Below are 20299 nucleotides of genomic sequence, written 5' to 3'. Positions count from 1 at the left end.
CTTATTCACAGAACAAGTGATTCACTTATTCACAGGACAGGTGATTCACTTATTCACAGGACAGGTGATTCACTTATTCACAGAACAGGTGATTCACTGATTCACAGAACAAGTGATTCACTGATTCACAGAACAAGTGATTCACTTATTCACAGGACAAGTGATTCACTGATTCACAGGACAGGTGATTCACTTATTCACAGAACAAGTGATTCACTTATTCACAGAACAAGTGATTCACTGATTCACAGGACAGGTGATTCACTTATTCACAGAACAAGTGATTCACTTATTCACAGAACAAGTGATTCACTTATTCACAGAACAAGTGATTCACTTATTCACAGGACAAGTGATTCACTTATTCACAGGACAAGTGATTCACTTATTCACAGAACAAGTGATTCACTTATTCACAGAACAAGTGATTCACTTATTCACAGAACAAGTGATTCACTTATTCACAGAACAAGTGATTCACTTATTCACAGAACAAGTGATTCACTGATTCACAGAACAAGTGATTCACTTATTCACAGAACAAGTGATTCACTTATTCACAGAACAAGTGATTCACTTATTCACAGAACAAGTAATTCACTTATTCACAGAACAAGTGATTCACTTATTCACAGAACAAGTGATTCACTTATTCACAGAACAAGTGATTCACTTATTCACAGAACAAGTGATTCACTTATTCACAGAACAAGTGATTCACTTATTCACAGAACAAGTGATTCACTTATTCACAGAACAAGTGATTCACTGATTCACAGAACAAGTGATTCACTGATTCACAGAACAAGTGATTCACTTATTCACAGAACAAGTGATTCACTTATTCACAGAACAAGTGATTCACTTATTCACAGAACAAGTGATTCACTTATTCACAGAACAAGTGATTCACTTATTCACAGAACAAGTGATTCACTTATTCACAGAACAAGTAATTCACTTATTCACAGAACAAGTGATTCACTTATTCACAGGACAAGTGATTCACTTATTCACAGGACAAGTGATTCACTTATTCACAGAACAGGTGATTCACTGATTCACAGGACAGGTGATTCACTTATTCACAGAACAGGTGATTCACTTATTCACAGAACAAGTGATTCACTTATTCACAGGACAAGTGATTCACTTATTCACAGGACAAGTGATTCACTTATTCACAGAACAAGTGATTCACTTATTCACAGGACAAGTGATTCACTTATTCACAGGACAAGTGATTCACTTATTCACAGAACAAGTGATTTCACTTATTCACAGAACAAGTGATTCACTTATTCACAGAACAAGTGATTCACTTATTCACAGAACAAGTGATTTCACTTATTCACAGAACAAGTTATTTCACTTATTCACAGAACAAGTTATTTCACGTATTCACAGGACAAGTGATTCACTTATTCACAGAACAAGTGATTCACTTATTCACAGAACAAGTGATTTCACTTATTCACAGAACAAGTGATTTCACTTATTCAAAGAACAAGTGATTTCACTTATTCACAGAACAAGTGATTCACTTATTCACAGAACAAGAGATTCACTTATTCACAGAACAAGTGAATCACTTATTCACAGAACAAGTGATTCACTGATTCACAGGACAGGTGATTCACTTATTCACAGGACAGGTGATTCACTTATTCACAGAACAGGTGATTCACTGATTCACAGAACAAGTGATTCACTGATTCACAGAACAAGTGATTCACTTATTCACAGGACAAGTGATTCACTGATTCACAGGACAGGTGATTCACTTATTCACAGAACAAGTGATTCACTTATTCACAGAACAAGTGATTCACTTATTCACAGAACAAGTGATTCACTGATTCACAGGACAGGTGATTCACTTATTCACAGAACAAGTGATTCACTTATTCACAGAACAAGTGATTCACTTATTCACAGGACAAGTGATTCACTTATTCACAGGACAAGTGATTCACTTATTCACAGGACAAGTGATTCACTTATTCACAGAACAAGTGAATCACTTATTCACAGAACAAGTAATTCACTTATTCACAGAACAAGTGAATCACTTATTCATAGAACAAGTGATTCACTGATTCACAGGACAGGTGATTCACTTATTCACAGAACAAGTGATTCACTTATTCACAGAACAAGTGATTCACTGATTCACAGGACAGGTGATTCACTTATTCACAGAACAAGTGATTCACTTATTCACAGAACAAGTGATTCACTTATTCACAGGACAAGTGATTCACTTATTCACAGGACAAGTGATTCACTTATTCACAGGACAAGTGATTCACTTATTCACAGAACAAGTGAATCACTTATTCACAGAACAAGTAATTCACTTATTCACAGAACAAGTGAATCACTTATTCATAGAACAAGTGATTCACTGATTCACAGGACAGGTGATTCACTTATTCACAGAACAAGTGATTCACTTATTCACAGAACAAGTGATTCACTGATTCATAGAACAAGTGATTCACTTATTCACAGAACAAGTGATTCACTTATTCACAGAACAAGTGATTCACTTATTCACAGAACAAGTGATTCACTTATTCACAGAACAAGTGATTCACTTATTCACAGAACAAGTGATTCACTTATTCACAGAACAAGTGATTCACTTATTCACAGAACAAGTGATTCACTTATTCACAGAACAAGTGATTCACTTATTCACAGAACAAGTGATTCACTGATTCACAGAACAAGTGATTCACTGATTCACAGAACAAGTGATTCACTGATTCACAGAACAAGTGATTCACTTATTCACAGAACAAGTGATTCACTGATTCACAGAACAAGTGATTCACTTATTCACAGAACAAGTGATTCACTGATTCACAGAACAAGTGATTCACTTATTCACAGAACAAGTGATTCACTTATTCACAGAACAAGTGATTCACTTATTCACAGAACAAGTGATTCACTTATTCACAGAACAAGTGATTCACTTATTCACAGAACAAGTGATTCACTTATTCACAGGACAAGTAATTCACTTATTCACAGGACAAGTGATTCACTTATTCACAGAACAGGTGATTCACTGATTCACAGGACAGGTGATTCACTTATTCACAGAACAGGTGATTCACTGATTCACAGGACAGGTGATTCACTTATTCACAGAACAGGTGATTCACTTATTCACAGAACAAGTGATTCACTTATTCACAGGACAAGTGATTCACTTATTCACAGGACAAGTGATTCACTTATTCACAGAACAAGTGATTCACTTATTCACAGGACAAGTGATTCACTTATTCACAGAACAAGTGATTTCACTTATTCACAGAACAAGTGATTCACTTATTCACAGAACAAGTGATTCACTTATTCACAGAACAAGTGATTCACTTATTCACAGAACAAGTGATTTCACTTATTCACAGAACAAGTTATTTCACTTATTCACAGGACAAGTGATTCACTTATTCACAGAACAAGTGATTCACTTATTCACAGAACAAGTGATTTCACTTATTCACAGAACAAGTGATTTCACTTATTCAAAGAACAAGTGATTTCACTTATTCACAGAACAAGTGATTCACTTATTCACAGAACAAGAGATTCACTTATTCACAGAACAAGTGAATCACTTATTCACAGAACAAGTGATTCACTGATTCACAGGACAGGTGATTCACTTATTCACAGAACAGGTGATTCACTGATTCACAGAACAAGTGATTCACTGATTCACAGAACAAGTGATTCACTTATTCACAGGACAAGTGATTCACTGATTCACAGGACAGGTGATTCACTTATTCACAGAACAAGTGATTCACTTATTCACAGAACAAGTGATTCACTTATTCACAGAACAAGTGATTCACTGATTCACAGGACAGGTGATTCACTTATTCACAGAACAAGTGATTCACTTATTCACAGAACAAGTGATTCACTTATTCACAGGACAAGTGATTCACTTATTCACAGGACAAGTGATTCACTTATTCACAGGACAAGTGATTCACTTATTCACAGAACAAGTGAATCACTTATTCACAGAACAAGTAATTCACTTATTCACAGAACAAGTGAATCACTTATTCATAGAACAAGTGATTCACTGATTCACAGGACAGGTGATTCACTTATTCACAGAACAAGTGATTCACTTATTCACAGAACAAGTGAATCACTTATTCATAGAACAAGTGATTCACTTATTCACAGAACAAGTGATTCACTTATTCACAGAACAAGTGATTCACTTATTCATAGAACAAGTCCTCCTCTGACAGACGGATGCCCTCTTCATGCCATGTGCTCAGTGGAGGAGCAGCTCGTCTGTCAGTCAGAGGGTGGTGGTTCCACGCCCATGTGTCCTTGGGCTGGACTCTTCACCCCTATGCATGATGCACAGTGCCTGGTGGCCCCATCAGGGTGATGATGACACAGAGTGTTCAAGGACTAGAAGAAGTACGTTTCCTGATCCTGAACTCGAGTCGGGTTTAGCTTGGAGCCAGAGAGCGACCGGAGGTAACGCTCTGCTTCTGCTGCTCCAGTTGTTTTAAAAGGGGCTGCTATCAAATATTTTTACTGCAACATTTTTTTGTAGATATTTGGATCATCTAAATTTAATAGGAAATAAAAAGTAAAAAGGTATTTATGTTTTTAGTTACGTAAGAAGACCAATCATAAAAGTAGACATATATACACAGTATATAAACCTAATAATAATGACAGTATTTAAAGTCCAAGTGGTACATGCTGCTTGTGGATCAGACTATGAGCCTGTCAGCGTACTCTGGTGGTCTCTGGTAAAGTAATGAGGCGATCGTCCATCACCTCCTTCCCCATAGTCCTCCATCAGTAATGGACTCATACCTGGACACTCAGGAATCAGGAAGTCTCAGAACCCCCCCTGATGCGCCTCTCTTGATGAAATCAAACACTTCCTGTGTCCACCAATGTGACCGTGGTGGGGTGCAGGAACCAAGGTGCTCAGTGCCGCTGTGGGCCGGGTAACGTTGCTGTGCCGGGTAACGTTGCTCTGCCGGGTAACGTTGCTCTGCCGGGTAACGTTGCTGTGCCGGGTAACGCTGTTTCGCCGGTAACGTTGCTCTGCCGGGTAACGTTGCTCTGCCGGGTAACGTTGCTGTGCCGGGTAACGTTGCTCTGCCGGGTAACGTTGCTGTGCCGGGTAACGTTGCTCTGCCGGGTAACGTTGCTCTGCCGGGTAACGTTGCTGTGCCGGTAACGCGTTGCTGCCGGTAACGTTGCTCTGCCGGTAACGCTGTTGCTGCCGGGTAACGTTGCTCTGCCGGTAACGCGTTGCTGCCGGTAACGTTGCTCTGCCGGTAACGTTGCTGTGCCGGTAACGTTGCTGTGCCGGTAACGTTGCTGTGCCGGTAACGTTGCTGTGCCGGTAACGTTGCTCTGCCGGGTAACGTTGCTCTGCCGGGTAACGTTGCTCTGCCGAGTAACGTTGCTCTGCCGGGTAACGTTGCTGTGCCGAGTAACGTTGCAGTGCCGAGTAACGTTGCTGTGCCGGGTAACGTTGCTCTGCCGGGTAACGTTGCTGTGCCGGGTAACGTTGCTGTGCCGGGTAACGTTGCTCTGCCGGGTAACGTTGCTCTGCCGGGTAACGTTGCTGTGCCGAGTAACGTTGCTGTGCGATGTTGCTGTGCCGAGTAACGTTGCTCTGCCGGGTAACGTTGCTCTGCCGGGTAACGTTGCTGTGCCGGGTAACGTTGCTGTGCCGGGTAACGTTGCTCTGCCGGGTAACGTTGCTCTGCCGGGTAATGTTGCTCTCGGTAAATAAGACTCAGTAAGACTCTGTAGGACTCACCAGACATGCACCCTTCATTGGAGTCATTGTAATCAATGTTGTGTCCTCCCAGGTTGAGGGACTTGGAGGATCAGTTCCAAGGTCTGCAGACCTCCATGTGTGCAGGGCCAGCCCTGAAGTTCAAGGTACAGTACCGTGTCCGTCACCGGTCGTCATCGGCACGCAGCCCACATCTGGTTCAGAGCCAAAACCCTCAAACTAATTACAACCCAGAGCCACTTATTTAACCCCAGCTGACCTTGGGCGAAGGCGGGGTCGTGGTCCATCGTCGGGCACATCTAGAGACAGACGAGCATTCACACTCACGCCTACGGACACGTTAGAGTCCGTAGGCGTGAGTGTGTCTTTGGCCTGTGGGACTGGAGACACCTGCATGGGGAGACCCACAGCCCCTCGTGCATGAGAGGTGGCCCTACACCAGGCAGCCAATGAGAGGTGGCCCTACACCAGGCAGCCAATGAGAGGTGGCCCTACACTAGGCAGCCAGATAAAACTTCTGGTTCCAACTATGAACATTAGGATTCACCTTTCAGACATCTCAGTGGGGGATGTTCTCCAGACGTAGAGCTGACCCATGGCTGACCCTTAGAGGGTTTTTCCTGCATAGAGAAAATTCCGAGCGCCTAAGGCAAAAAAAAGTCTGCGATGAAAAAAAACAAAAAACCTGTGGTCATCACGTGCGAATATGTTCTCAATAGTATGTTTCAAGTCGGCTCCAGCCGAATCCTCGTTCTGTTTTGATCAATAGTAATCAAGTTCAGTGTTTCCCCTAGGTTTACAGCTTCAGGGGGGCGGGACTAGTGCCGCTAGCCATGTTGGTGCCCTAAGGTTAATTTAACACTGAGGTGTGCTCACCTGTGTGCGCGCATCACCGCTGAGCGAGGCGCGCGCCGGCATCGGAGATTTCCCCCTGTTATAATAGTAGGGGAAACACTGGAGTTGATAAGCGTGTCTTCTTGTCTGATCAATACGCAACTGTGAGGTGCGCGAATGGACCGAGTGGCCAGCTGCTGATCACTCACTCAACAGTCCGACCTGCACGAATAGACGGAATGTTTTTTTTTTTGGGAGCATCGAAGACCCATTTTGACCCAAGAAAAACCCTGCCCTTAGCTGACCCTTAGCTGACCCTTAGCTGACCCTTAGCTGACCCGTGGCTGACCAACTAACATAGTTCTGACCATTGAACTTCCAGCTTTGCAACCTCAACATTTGAGGAGCTTTTTTAAACATTTTCTCAAATAACTTGAGCCGTAGACTACTGTAACCACGCACCTGATAATAAAACCACATGTTTATAACCACATGTTTATAACATGTTTATAACATGTTTATAACGTGTTTATAACGTGTTTATAACCACGTGTTTATAACCACATGTTTATAACATGTTTATGACGATATGTTTATGACATGTTTATGACGACATGTTTATAACGACATGTTTATAACGACATGTTTATAACGAAATGTTTATAACGACATGTTTATAACGACATGTTTATAACAAGATGTTTTGACATTTGCAGTGTTCCTGCATGGTATGTATTATTGACGTGATCCAGAGTTCAGTTGATGTGTTAGGCCTTTTTTAGGAAGCTGGACATTGTGGACTCGTAAAGACTCAAACTGCCGAGTCATGAAACATCTTCTTACGGCACATTTCAAAGCCATTCGCCCAACAGAATGATTCAAAGCCACTTATTATAAACCCTCTAATTCAAACTACAAGCCAACACACTTCAGATCAGTGACTTGTATGTAGACATTTAAATCCAGGATCAGGTTGACCTCTGACCTCCGGGCAGCTGGATGTTGTGAGTTTGTTGTCCATTCTTTAGTCATCTTGCCAGACGTAACGTTCTGCATTCACATTAAACCAAACGTCCCTTCTGAAGGACTCATCTGATTGGTTCATGCAAAAACATCCAGAAGGTTATTGATGACGATTGCAAATACATGTTTCATACATATAATTGTTTAATTCTATTTTAATTAATTAAAAAACCAAAATACAACTTCTGAACTTTATGCATTTAGTTTGAAATTATTTTACAACATAACTATTTTTATTTAAATAAAAAAATATTGAAACTAAAAACAGCCTGATTTTATATTCAAGGTTTAGATTAAAACCAAAAAGCCAACATGTTGTACGCCACGTTGATGAATATCTAACACTTTGATGCTAACTGCAAATCCACGGCTTCGGCTTTTTCTCTCATCTTCAATTTAGAATTTTTTTTGTGTGGCAGATCGAAAATTTCTTCTGCATGGGCTCTCCTCTGGCGGTGTTCTTGGCGTTGAGAGGGATTCGGCCTGGGAACTTCGGCGTGCAGGGCCACATCCTCCCCACGGCCATCTGCAAACGCCTCTTCAACATCTTCCACCCCACGGACCCGGTGGTGAGCGACCCGACCCACGGCTGAGCGTCAGCACCCTGCCCCAACATGCCGCATGTTTAGGGGGACTAGGAGCCGACAGACAGACACCAAACCTTTGAATACACGCTGCTGTCAGCTCTCTCTTCCGGTAGCCAGCTTAGCAGCGAGCCATGGCTTCCTCCTCTTCCTCTCCCGGTCCCTCTTGCTCAGTGTGTCTCATGTCCAGTTATTCCTCTGCCTCCTCTAGTGATAAGGATACATGCAACACGTGTAGTGTATGTGTAGGTTGGAGGCAGGTCGAAGTGGGCTGGATGCTCCACACCTCCAACACTCCTGCCCTGGTGCTGGAGGGACCCTCTGGGCTGGGAGGGGGTCCGGGCTTGAGGGACCCTAGGGCTCTGGCCGTGGAGCATCAGGATCTGCGTCGGCCTGGAAGGAGCCAGCGTGTCTCAAAGCACGTGTTGTGTTTGTTTCAGGCGTACAGGCTGGAGCCGCTCATCTTGAAGCACTACAGCAACATCGCGCCTGTGCAGGTCCACTGGTGAGACACGAGGCTCTAGGACAGGCATCTACATGCATGACTGAGGTTATCCACAACCTCTATCTCTCTGTCTGTCTATCTATCTGTCTCTCTGTCTCTCTCTCTCTTTGTGAAATCATGTGTTGCTCTTAACACTGTCCACTAGGAGCCAAGGGACCAGACGTGTCCCAGGTTGATTACAGCTGAGGTGACGGTGTCTGTGATGTGCAGGTACAACACCAGCAGCCCAACGCCGTACGACCAGATCCGGCTCACGCTGCTCAACCCCTCCAAGGAGACGGCGTCCGTCTCGGACTCGGAGAGCATCCTCAGCCCCTGCACCTCCCCGCCACAGGCCAGACGCCATTATGGAGAGTCCATCACCAGCCTGGGCAAAGCCAGCATCATGGGTGAGTAAAGAAAAGCGAAACAGGAAAGTACCTGAACCAGCTGTCAGCCATGAGCTGCTCCTGGAGGAGCGAGGCGTTTCCAAGAGCCTCTCACTATTCTGTGTTCTGGGTCCAACTCAGAGGAGGAGAAGTGCAGAGTAATGCAGATAGATCCATGGAGTCACACAGCAGCCCAGGCTCTTCGCTTTGGGGAGAGTAGGGTCTTACTGCAGCTGAAAGGTGGGTGATGTAGGTGATGATGCCTTTCAGAGGGTAGATTCATGACTCCTGCTGAGGGCCTAAGGCGAGGTCCTCACCTGTTAGCATGAATACGACCAGAGGAGTGATTACCACGCTTTGGCACATCTTACTCCACTAATGACTTCTTACTCATCTGACTGTCCCTCAGGTGCTGCCAGTCTTGGAAAGGGAATCGGAGGAATCCTGTTTTCCCGCTTTTCCCGTTCTAGTGGCCAGGTGGGCGGAGTGGAGGAGGACCCATCAGATGCTGAGGGCGGAGCCTCTGAAGTTGAAAATGTGCCATCAGGAGAAGAAGCAGCAACAGTGGCAGAGAGCGAAGAAAAAGACAAAGAACTGGAGGAGGAGCCGGCCATGTACCAGTCCGCCTCAGCTGTCATGGACAACTCCTCCTGTAAGCCATGTGGTCAGACATTTGTAATTACCATGACCATCTGACTGTCGCTGTCTGCCTCAGATCCAACGTTTAGACTTCAGGGCAGACCTCAGGAAAGTCCATTTGATGCTGATTCACCAGACTTTTAATAATTTATAGCGATAATAATAACAACAATAATATGCTTATTTTATATAGCTCTTTAAAATGTATTCAACGGCACTTTACATAGTAGAAACAGTTCAAAATAGATGACATTATATTAGTAAAAGACAATTACAGAGAGGTTGGTGGCGGTGTCGGTGCAGGAGGTCAGAAAGGTGAGAAAGGTGAGAACGTGTGATGAAGAGAATAATGATGAGACATTGTTTATGTCAAGTGCTTTTCAGGTGTTGTCAGTCAGACATTCAGACGGACAGTCAGACAGACAGACAGGCAGAGATTCGTTCTGCTACCTGTGTTTCAGATCGGAGAAACAAGAGGATCAGTTGGGTGTCATCAGCATAGCTATGGTAGGAGAAGCCATGCGAGAATTAGTGTGCAGAGAGAAGAGGAGGGGACCCAGGACAGAGGCTTGAGGAACCCCAGTAGTGAGAGGAAGAGGAGGGGACCCAGGACAGAGCCTTGAGGAACCCCAGTAGTGAGAGGAAGAGGAGGGGACCCAGGACGCAGCCTTGAGGGACCCCAGTGGTGAGAGGAAGAGGAGGGGATCCAGGACAGAGGCTTGAGGAACCCCAGTAGTGAGAGAAAGAGGAGGGGACCCAGGACAGAGCCTTGAGGGACCCCAGTAGTGAGAGGAAGAGGAGGGGACCCAGGACAGAGCCTTGAAGGACCCCAGTAGTGAGAGGAAGAGGAGCGGACCCAGGACAGAGCCTTGAAGGACCCCAGTAGTGAGAGGAAGAGGGGACCCAGGACAGAGCCTTGAGGAACCCCAGTAGTGAGAGGAAGAGGAGGGGACCCAGGACAGAGCCTTGAGGGACCCCAGTAGTGAGAGGAAGAGGAGGGGACCCAGGACAGAGCCTTGAGGAACCCCAGTAGTGAGAGGAAGAGGAGGGGACCCAGGACAGAGCCTTGAAGGACCCCAGTAGTGAGAGGAAGAGGGGGGGACCCAGGACGGAGCTTGAGGGACCCCAGTAGTGAGGAGGGGACCCAGGACAGAGCCTTGAAGTACCCCAGTAGTGAGAGGAAGAGGAGGGGACCCAGGACGCAGCCTTGAGGGACCCCAGTAGTGAGAGGAAGAGGAGGGGATCCAGGACGGAGCCTTGAAGGACCCCAGTAGTGAGAGGAAGAGGAGGGGACCCAGGACAGAGCCTTGAGGGACCCCATAGTGGGAGGAAGAGGAGGGGACCCAGGACGGAGCCTTGAGGGACCCCAGTAGTGAGAGGAAGAGGAGGGGACCCAGGACGCAGCCTTAAGGGACCCCAGTGGTGAGAGGAAGAGGAGGGGACCCAGGAAGGAGCCTTGAAGGACCCCAGTAGTGAGAGGAAGAGGAGGGGACCCAGGACGGAGCCTTGAGGAACCCCAGTAGTGAGAGGAAGAGGAGGGGACCTAGGACGCAGCCTTGAGGGACCCCAGTGGTGAGAGGAAGAGGAGGGGACCCAGGACGCAGCCTTGAGGGACCCCAGTAGTGAGAGGAAGAGGAGGGGACCCAGGACGGAGCCTTGAGGAACCCCAGTAGTGAGAGGAAGAGGAGGGGACCCAGGACAGAGCCTTGAGGAACCCCAGTAGTGAGAGGAAGAGGAGGGGACCCAGGACAGAGCCTTGAGGGACCCCAGTAGTGAGAGGAAGAGGAGGGGACCCAGGATAGAGCCCTGAGGAACCCCAGTAGTGAGAGGAAGAGGAGGGGACCTAGGACGCAGCCTTGAGGGACCCCAGTAGTGAGAGGAAGAGGAGGGGACCCAGGACAGAGCCTTGAGGGACTCCAGTAGTGAGAGGAAGAGGAGGGGACCTAGGACACAGCCTTGAGGGACCCCAGTAGTGAGAGGAAGAGGAGGGGACCCAGGACGGAGCCTTGAGGGACTCCAGTAGTGCGAGGAAGAGAAGGGGACCCAGGACAGAGCCTTGAGGGACCCCAGTAGTGAGAGGAAGAGGAGGGGACCCAGGACGGAGCCTTGAGGGACCCCATAGTGAGAGGAAGAGAAGGGGACCCAGGACAGAGCCTTGAGGGACTCCAGTAGTGCGAGGAAGAGGAGGGGACCCAGGACAGAGCCTTGAGGGACTCCAGTAGTCAGAGGAAGAGGAGGGAACCTAGGATGCAGCCTTGAGGAACCCCAGTAAAAAGTCCACAAACCACTCGTAGACTACTTGTTTTGATATAACAAGCAGTCTACGAGTGGTTTGTGGACTTGGAAAAGGGGCCCCTGGAGTCCTCTAGGCACTGTGGGAGTATTGAGCAAAGGGAATGCTCCACGAGCCATGTGGTCCTCATGGGGGTCATCAGACCTCAGGCCCCCGAGGCAGTCTGCAGTCCTAGTGGTCGGATGAGAGTCAGCAGCTCGTCCTATGAGGCCCTGGGTCCCCGAGGGATGAGTTCAGGGTCCCCATGGAAACAAGAACGCAGGGTTAGGGTTGGCAGGAACAGGCCTCCAGAAGGAGTTTCCTCAGAGGTGAGGAGCTCACACATCTGGACTAGAATAGAGCCCTGAGACATTTGAGGTGGTTTGGGCATCTGGTGCTACAGCGTTCCTCTGGAGTCTTTACGAAGGAGGGTAAAGGTCGGCTGAGGGTCAGAGACTCTGTCATCTGCTTGAGGATCTCCTGGAGGGGAGCTGGAGCTCCAACATGAGGGACCAGGCGGGACCAGACGGGACCAGGCGGGACTAGAAGGGACCAGACGGGACTAGAAGGGACCAGACGGGACTAGAAGGGACCAGAAGGGACCAGATGGGACCAGATGGGACCAGACGGGACCAGACGGGACCAGACGGGACCAGAAGGGACCAGAAGGGACCAGATGGGACCAGACGGGACCAGACGGGACCAGAAGGGACCAGAAGGGACCAGAAGGGACCAGAAGGGACCAGACGGGACCAGACGGGACCAGACGGGACCAGACGGGACCAGATCAGAATCAGAATCAGGTTTATTGCCAAGAATGTTTTCACAAACAAACGAGGAATTTTCTTTGGCGGAAGGTGCAAGATTCGCGCACCAAGACACCGAGGCGCCGTCCGCGGCGCCATCTAGGAAAGGGTGGATGAAAGATGACAGCATAACATGAGGGAAGAGGCGAGAAAAGAAAAAGCAACCCCGACTATGCCCCTAGAGGTACAGTGTGGGAGCAGGAGAAACAAAAAACACCATTGCACATAAGCACATACATCTTAGACATGACTTGCAACGAGTAGGAAGGGGGGAGGGGAGGTAAGCCAAAGACTGGGCGATAGCCCCGCCATTGAGGGCACAAGGTAACCAGCACCGTCCAGCAGCCAGCCCGAGCCGTCCGCCGCCACGGCGCGGACACAGACCCGTCCTGTCACCCTGGGGGGGCAAAGCAGGCGAAGGCGTGGGATGGGGGTAGTGATTGCATATCAGTGTGTTGAAGTTGTGTGTGAGTGGCCTTGGTGTGTCGTCCTCCCCCAGTCCACAACAGACAAAGTTCCCAGACCGCAAGATGGTCGTTGCCATGGAGATAGCCTTGAAGGGTCCTGGGGAGAAAAACAACCACAGGTGTCTGTGGATAGGGGGAAGGGAATGAGAGAGTCTCGCTTCAGTGATCTTCGGGGGAGTTGTTGTTCCAGTCACGGCCTTGGCCAAGGCCCGTCCTGGTAGAGGGAGCCGAAAGCAGATAAGATTGGGATTGTTTGGTCTTCCAGTAGCTGCATTTCAATTTTGCGCACCTACTATTCCTCCATTTTCCTCCCATTTCCCAATAGGATTTCAAATCGATCCAATTTCATTTGCAGAGCCATCAGCTTCTCCACGATGTTGTCATTCTGACGGTTTAATGCCACAGTCTGAGTGCCAACAACTCTGCCCAACGTCAATCATGTCGGGCAGCCTTAGGGGGCTTTTAACGGCTGTCACCGTTTCCTTAATTTTCCGATAAGCCAGGGCAGCACCAACTCCAATCAGCAGAAATCCTGTAATCAAAGTTCCGAATAGGTAGATGTCTTCTACGTCCTCCACGGAAAGGGCTGCTAGGCACAAGACACGCCACTTCCCCCACGCGTCCATCGTGTAACCAGCAACCCACGTCCCGGCAGGACAGGCAGGTTCCCCCGAACCCGAGCTTCTCGTCGAGAAGATGGTGTCAATTGCGTTTAGGGACCAGTTGATCACGTCCATGGTTTTTAGTTCGAAGAGCGATGCGGAGAGAGTCTCTCAAGTATAGAGACAGACAAGACATGACGAGAGAAGCCAAGCAGGGAGGGGAATGTCATGGGGAGGAGAGGGAGAAAAATGAGACCAGACGGGACCAGAAGGGACCAGACGGGACTAGAAGGGACCAGAAGGGACCAGACGGGACCAGAAGGGACTAGACGGGACCAGACGGGACCAGAAGGGACTAGAAGGGACCAGACGGGACCAGAAGGGACCAGAAGGGACCAGAAGGGACTAGAAGGGACCAGACGGGACCAGAAGGGACCAGAAGGGACTAGAAGGGACTAGAAGGGACCAGAAGGGACCAGACGGGACCAGAAGGGACCAGAAGGGACCAGACGGGACCAGAAGGGACTAGAAGGGACCAGACGGGACCAGACGGGACCAGACGATACTAACGTGGTTTTCTGTGTTCCAGTGGAGTTGGAGAGACGCATCGACTTCGAGCTGCGGGAGGGTTTGGTGGAGAGCCGCTATTGGTCAGCGGTGACGTCGCACACGGCCTATTGGTGCTCGTACGATGTGGCGCTGTTCCTCCTCACCTTCATGTACAGACCACCGGAGCTGGTGGAACCTGCAGAAGACCACCCAGAGACCTAGCATGCTCAGCACCTCACTTCCTGTTCATCGGAAAGACATACGATGAAGAATGACTCGTCTTCAGTCATCCTTCATGTTCTAATATCTTATTTGAGATACAAATATAAGTGAACAAAAGCTATTAATATATTTATTATTTGTTCATGTTAAATATTGGGAGACTGATTCATATTTGTCATCATGTTTACTTTTAGTTTGATGGAATAATGATTGACTCAACTTTATTATATGTTACCATGAGTTGATTTGATTTCAGACATTTTAAAAGTCTAAAGCTAGTGGGACGTTCACTGAGCCATATTTATAATATTATGATATAATATGTAAAGCAGCCACAGATCTTTCTCCCACACAAGCCACCATGATGTCATTCTGCTCACGTCAGCGTTGTCCTGAGGTTGTTTTATTACATATAGTTACACACATGAAATGTGTGTCGCTATATGTCGCGATGCAGGAGCAGTGGGCTGCGGTGAAGCAGCTGGGGGTTCAGTGCCTTGCTCAAGGACACTTCAACATGAACTATGGGGAGATCGGGGATTGAACCGGGGACCTGGTGGTTACCATGACGACCACTCACCTCCATGAGCTACAGTTGTGTGAATGGAAAAGGACCCAACAAATCACCTGTTTTAAACATCACATATACACACTCACACCTGGTGGACATCCAGTGTACTGCGCCTGCCTCTGCGTTCTGGTTTGCTCTCAATGAAAACAACAACAACAACGCAGCATCCTGCTGAGTCATCGACACCGCCTTGATCCAGGTCCAGTCTTGTGTTAACACGTGTCTTATAATTTCTCATAAACGCTGAGATGGGAATATATGAACCCCAAAGGGATCATGGGAAATCAAATGAGGGCTGAAGGTCATTGTAGTCCAGCACAGGGATCAGAATCGTAAACGCTGTGGCATTGAGTGATGTTGACCTCTGGGTCAGGGGTCAGATGCAGAGGAGCTGTGCTTCCTGCGCGCTGCCTCAAGGTGTCTGCATGCACATCTGGAACCACAGCTGTGGTTTGGGTATTTGATTTCGACCCTCGGCCTCAGAGCAGTGAAGACCAACTGAGTCATGTTGCATTCGGTTGGTCTTCACTGCTTTGAGTGCAAATTAAAGAGAAATGTTGCCTGCATGTTGAGCTGTAACCATAGAAACGTGATCCTGGAAATGATCCACCAATAAATGAGGATCGTGAAAGTCGGATTCTTCTGTTAGTCCAGAAACACCACAGGAGGAAGTAACGCACCTCCTCTTCATCACAGCCACGCTAGCACATGCAGCCGTTGCCCCGGTTACCTCGTTCAGGTCAGGTCTTTACAGTCTGGAGACATACGACATCCCCGACCTTTGACCTCACATCAGATCAGGAAAAACTCCCAAGAAATATAAAAAAGGTAAGAACCCTTCAGCCATAGAGGAGGGCCCCTCTCTCCAGGATGGCAGCAGGGCCACCAGGCAGGAGGCGGGGCCATTGGGAAGGAGGCCAGGTCTGACCAGAGGCTGGAAGCAGGACCCAGGTCCATGGACGCCCGGAGGAGGAGTCTGAAGGCTTTCGGGACGTGTGTTGTCCAATAGGATATGAAACACACCAGGAACAAAGAGGCTGATCCCGTCCAGACAGGGAGCTTCTCTTCACACAGTCCTCCTCTTCAGGAGCCCACACACTATCACACTTTTTACATTTTCATTCTCTAAACTCTTGCAATGTTCAGTTGGATGCGATCTACAACCTCACCACTAGATGCCACTAGATCCCATATGACGGCCTCATTGTGTCTCAACAGGGACAGATCTTTGTCTTCGTTTCAGACTCCAACCAGAGTTACACGCTTCATGATGAACACCTGATCCTCTCCTCACAGCGGCCGCTCTCCTCTGAATGTCCCTGAACGACGTCTCCGGCGGTTCAGGGGCCACACATGGGTTCCCTGGAGGAAGACCTTGTGTCCTGATGTTCGACAAGAGACTCGACCCTCCAGCTCCATGAGGGCCACTGGGCACTGAGTGCAGCTGGGTCAGGGTGAGACGGAGCAGGCCCGAGTCCCAAGAAACACGGCCAGACAAACAGCTCCTCCAGCTTCTTGAAATTAATTTCACCAGGAATAATTTAGTCTTGAACCACGAATATGTTCTCCAGATCCAGAGAACAGCCACAGACTCATGCTTCTCTTCGGCTTGTGCCGATATGTTGACGGCAGCGCGACGCTCTGACGAGAAGAGTACGAACACAACCACCACGAGCGGCCTCAGAGTGGATCCACGTTTAAAGACACGTTCACAGGAGACAGTAACGTATTTCTCAAGGAGACGGAGACCCCCGCTCTGCTGTCGTCCCAAACACAGCTCAGCATATGCAGCAGAGGATTTCAATGAAGCGGTCAACATCCTGTTCCTGGCTTTGTCCACCAGAGGGCGCTTGAGGACTTTTGGTTGAAAATGATTAAACGTTCTTGCAGATTCCACCTGGAAGAGTCACCTGGAGTCGCATCACAACTTGGCAACAAGAGCAGGAACAATTATAGAGCGTAACCCAGGATGGAAGAGCGCCCGAGAGACTCAATGAGGACTGAGGGGCCCAGATGGGATGCCAAATGGAGCATGCTCCTGTAACACCACTGCCGAACCCCTGACCACCAGTCTGCTAATTACCGCTCTGTTTTTTTATTTTAAGAAAGGTGTTGGTCCACCAGACCCCCAGACCACCTTCTGGGGCCACCGGGCCCCCAGACCACCTTCTGGGGCCACCGGGCCCCCAGACCACTTTCTGGGTCTCCGGGTGACTAATGATGCAATCTGCTCCCGCCCTCTCGCAGCAGACCGTCCGTGGAGAGACCCCTCAGCCCTCCTCCTCCTCCCCTCAGACCCCTCAGCCCTCCTCCTCCTCCTCCTCTCAGACCCCTCAGCCCTCCTCCTCCTCCCCTCAGACCCCTCAGCCCTCCTCCTCCTCTCAGACCCCTCAGCCCTCCTCCTCCTCCCCTCAGCCCTCCTCCTCCTCCTCCTCCTCTCAGAGCCCTCAGCCCTCCTCCTCCTCCTCTCAGACCCCCCAGCCCTCCTCCTCCTCCCCTCAGACCCCTCAGCCCTCCTCCTCCTCTCAGACCCCTCAGCCCCCCTCCTCCTCCTCTCAGACCCCTCAGCCCTCCTCCTCCTCCCCTCAGACCCCTCAGCCCTCCTCCTCCTCCTCCTCTCAGAGCCCTCAGCCCTCCTCCTCCTCCTCTCAGAGCCCTCAGCCCTCCTCCTCCTCTCAGACCCCTCAGCCCTCCTCCTCCTACTCCTCTCAGACCCCTCAGCCCTCCTCCTCCTCCCCTCAGACCCCTCAGCCCTCCTCCTCCTCCTCCTCTCAGACCCCTCAGCCCTACTCCTCCTCCCCTCAGACCCCTCAGCCCTCCTCCTCCTCTCAGACCCCTCAGCCCTCCTCCTCCTCCTCCTCTCAGACCCCTCAGCCCTCCTCCTCCTCTCCTCAGACCCCTCAGCCCTCCTCCTCCTCCTCCTCTCAGAGCCCTCAGCCCTCCTCCTCCTCCTCAGACCCCTCAGGCTCCTCCCTCTCCTCTCAGACCCCTCAGGCTCCTCCCTCTCCTCTCAGACCTCTCAGGCTCCTCCCTCTCCTCTCAGACCCCTCAGGCTCCTCTCAGACCCCTCAGCCCCCCTCCTCCTCCTCTCAGACCCCTCAGCCCCCCTCCTCCTCCTCTCAGACCCCTCAGCCCTCCTCCTCCTCCTCTCAGACCCCTCAGGCTCCTCCCTCTCCTCTCAGACCTCTCAGGCTCCTCCCTCTCCTCTCAGACCTCTCAGCCCCTCCTCCTCTCAGACCCCTCAGCCCTCCTCCTCCCCTCAGACCCCTCAGCCCCCCTCCTCCTCTCAGACCCCTCAGGCTCCTCCCTCTCCTCTCAGACCCCTCAGGCTCCTCCCTCTCCTCTCAGACCCCTCAGGCTCCTCCCTCTCCTCTCAGACCCCTCAGGCTCCTCCCTCTCCTCTCAGACCCCTCAGCCCTCCTCCTCCTCTCAGACCCCTCAGCCCTCCTCCTCCTCTCAGACCCCTCCCAAGGAGGTTAAGGACCCAGTTGCACTTGTCGACACCGTGACGCCTCGGTGGCTCCGGCTACCGAGGCTGATTAAAATAAACAAAGCACTTATTCATTGTGTGTGTAGTTTTGTCCACTTGGAATGCAAAATGAGCGTTCGCCTGCACAGCTGGAGTCTGACCTTTGATGTCATCGACTTCATGGCCATGGCTGCAGGTAAGATGAGGTCCTCTGCCAAGAGGCGGGGCTTCTTTCATTTAGCAATGGATGTGCCACCAGGTAAGATGAGGTCCTCTGCCAAGGGGCGGGGCTTCTTTCATTTAGCAATGGATGTGCCACCAGGTAAGATGAGGTCCTCTGCAAAGAACCTCGCTGCACAAAAAATATATACATATATATTGTGGCATCACAAGGGGCCAGGGAGTGGAGGGACGCTACATTCCCACTCAAGTACAGCGGCCACCTGACAAAATGGCCGCTCGGGTGAAAACTACAGCTCCCAGACTGCCTCACACTCACCAGCTGCAGGTGCTTAGGACATCTCACTGAGGAAGAGCTGGGAAGCTTCAGAGGAGACAGAGGGGAGAGGAAGGAGGGAAGGAGCTGGACCAGCCAGGAGTGGAAGGGCCTCCAGGACGAAGACGAGCCCAAGAGGAAGAGCAAGAGGACGACTTTGTTAAGCGGACGTTGCTGAAGATAAGTTTTTGCTTAAGGAACCTTTTTCTACCCCAGGATGCTTTTTGTTGAGCAATGGATTTTTTAAAATGTTGTTTGAGTGGGGGCTCTGCTAGCGAGACGGAGATCGGAGTCGTGTTAACGCGACACTAGAGACAGAATGACACGCTGCTGGAGAGACGACCAACAACAGACGGATTGGAAGCTCATTCTGCGCATGCGTTAAATGCGTTACATTTTTTTATCTAATTAATCCTGTAATTTAATCAAAACGTGTTAATGCGTTATTTTTCACAGCACTAATATATATGTATATATATATATATATATATAAAAACCCTATCTGATGTAGTCGTACTCACGTTTCGCCCATGTTTGAGAAGAGAACTAGTTGCGTGGCCCACGGTGTTCTTCCATGATGTAAATGCAAGACAAGTCGAAACCAGAGCCGGCAAAAAAATGTCAATAGACACTCCCCTTCAAAATAAAACCACAGGATTTTTTTTATTTAATCAATTTTGGTTCTGCCCACTGAAAATGGGTCCACGAGCCACCGGTTGAGAAACAAGTGTATTATGACTGGTGCTATCAATCATTATTTTTTAACACTCATTTTTGTTTCCATATGATCTTGCATGGTTGTATATTTGTTATTCTATTCATATTTTAGTTTATATAAGACATATTATTTATTTTTACTTTAAAGAGGTTTACCTTGAATTATCTTATTAGGTCATTTGTAACTTATATATAAATATATATATATTTCCTGAATGTCAGTTGAATTCTTTTCTCTCATACTTCCAATCCTAAAGTCACAGCTGTTCACAAATTTGATTATTGACGAACAGTTCTTCATATGTCCACTAGAGGGGGATGTTTTGCTGTTTAGCCAGGGAACGTGTTACCAGC

The 20299-nt window shown here is 48.7% G+C and overlaps 1 protein-coding gene across 3 annotated transcripts in view; it reads left to right on the top strand.

The window, feature by feature from the left end:
- Positions 1–15348, top strand: part of ddhd1b (DDHD domain containing 1b) — a 30607-nt gene extending 15259 nt beyond the window's left edge. For 2 of the 3 annotated variants that reach the window (XM_056427849.1, XM_056427850.1), the window contains 6 exons: positions 5895–5967; positions 8098–8247; positions 8703–8767; positions 8978–9156; positions 9545–9787; positions 14511–15348. In XM_056427849.1, the coding sequence (XP_056283824.1) occupies positions 5895–5967; positions 8098–8247; positions 8703–8767; positions 8978–9156; positions 9545–9787; positions 14511–14692 (892 nt within the window). In that variant the 3' untranslated portion in view covers positions 14693–15348. Of the gene's footprint in view, positions 1–5894; positions 5968–8097; positions 8248–8702; positions 8768–8977; positions 9157–9544; positions 9788–12520; positions 12850–14510 lie in introns of all 3 variants that reach the window. The other variant, XR_008833349.1, reaches the window with a different exon arrangement.
- The last annotated feature ends 4951 nt before the right edge of the window (positions 15349–20299 follow it).

The sequence above is a fragment of the Pseudoliparis swirei genome, chromosome 12, assembly GCF_029220125.1.
Source record: "Pseudoliparis swirei isolate HS2019 ecotype Mariana Trench chromosome 12, NWPU_hadal_v1, whole genome shotgun sequence".
Taxonomy (NCBI): domain Eukaryota; kingdom Metazoa; phylum Chordata; class Actinopteri; order Perciformes; family Liparidae; genus Pseudoliparis; species Pseudoliparis swirei.
Note: the sequence above shows the minus strand (reverse complement) of the source record. Positions and strands in the feature narration are given on the sequence as shown.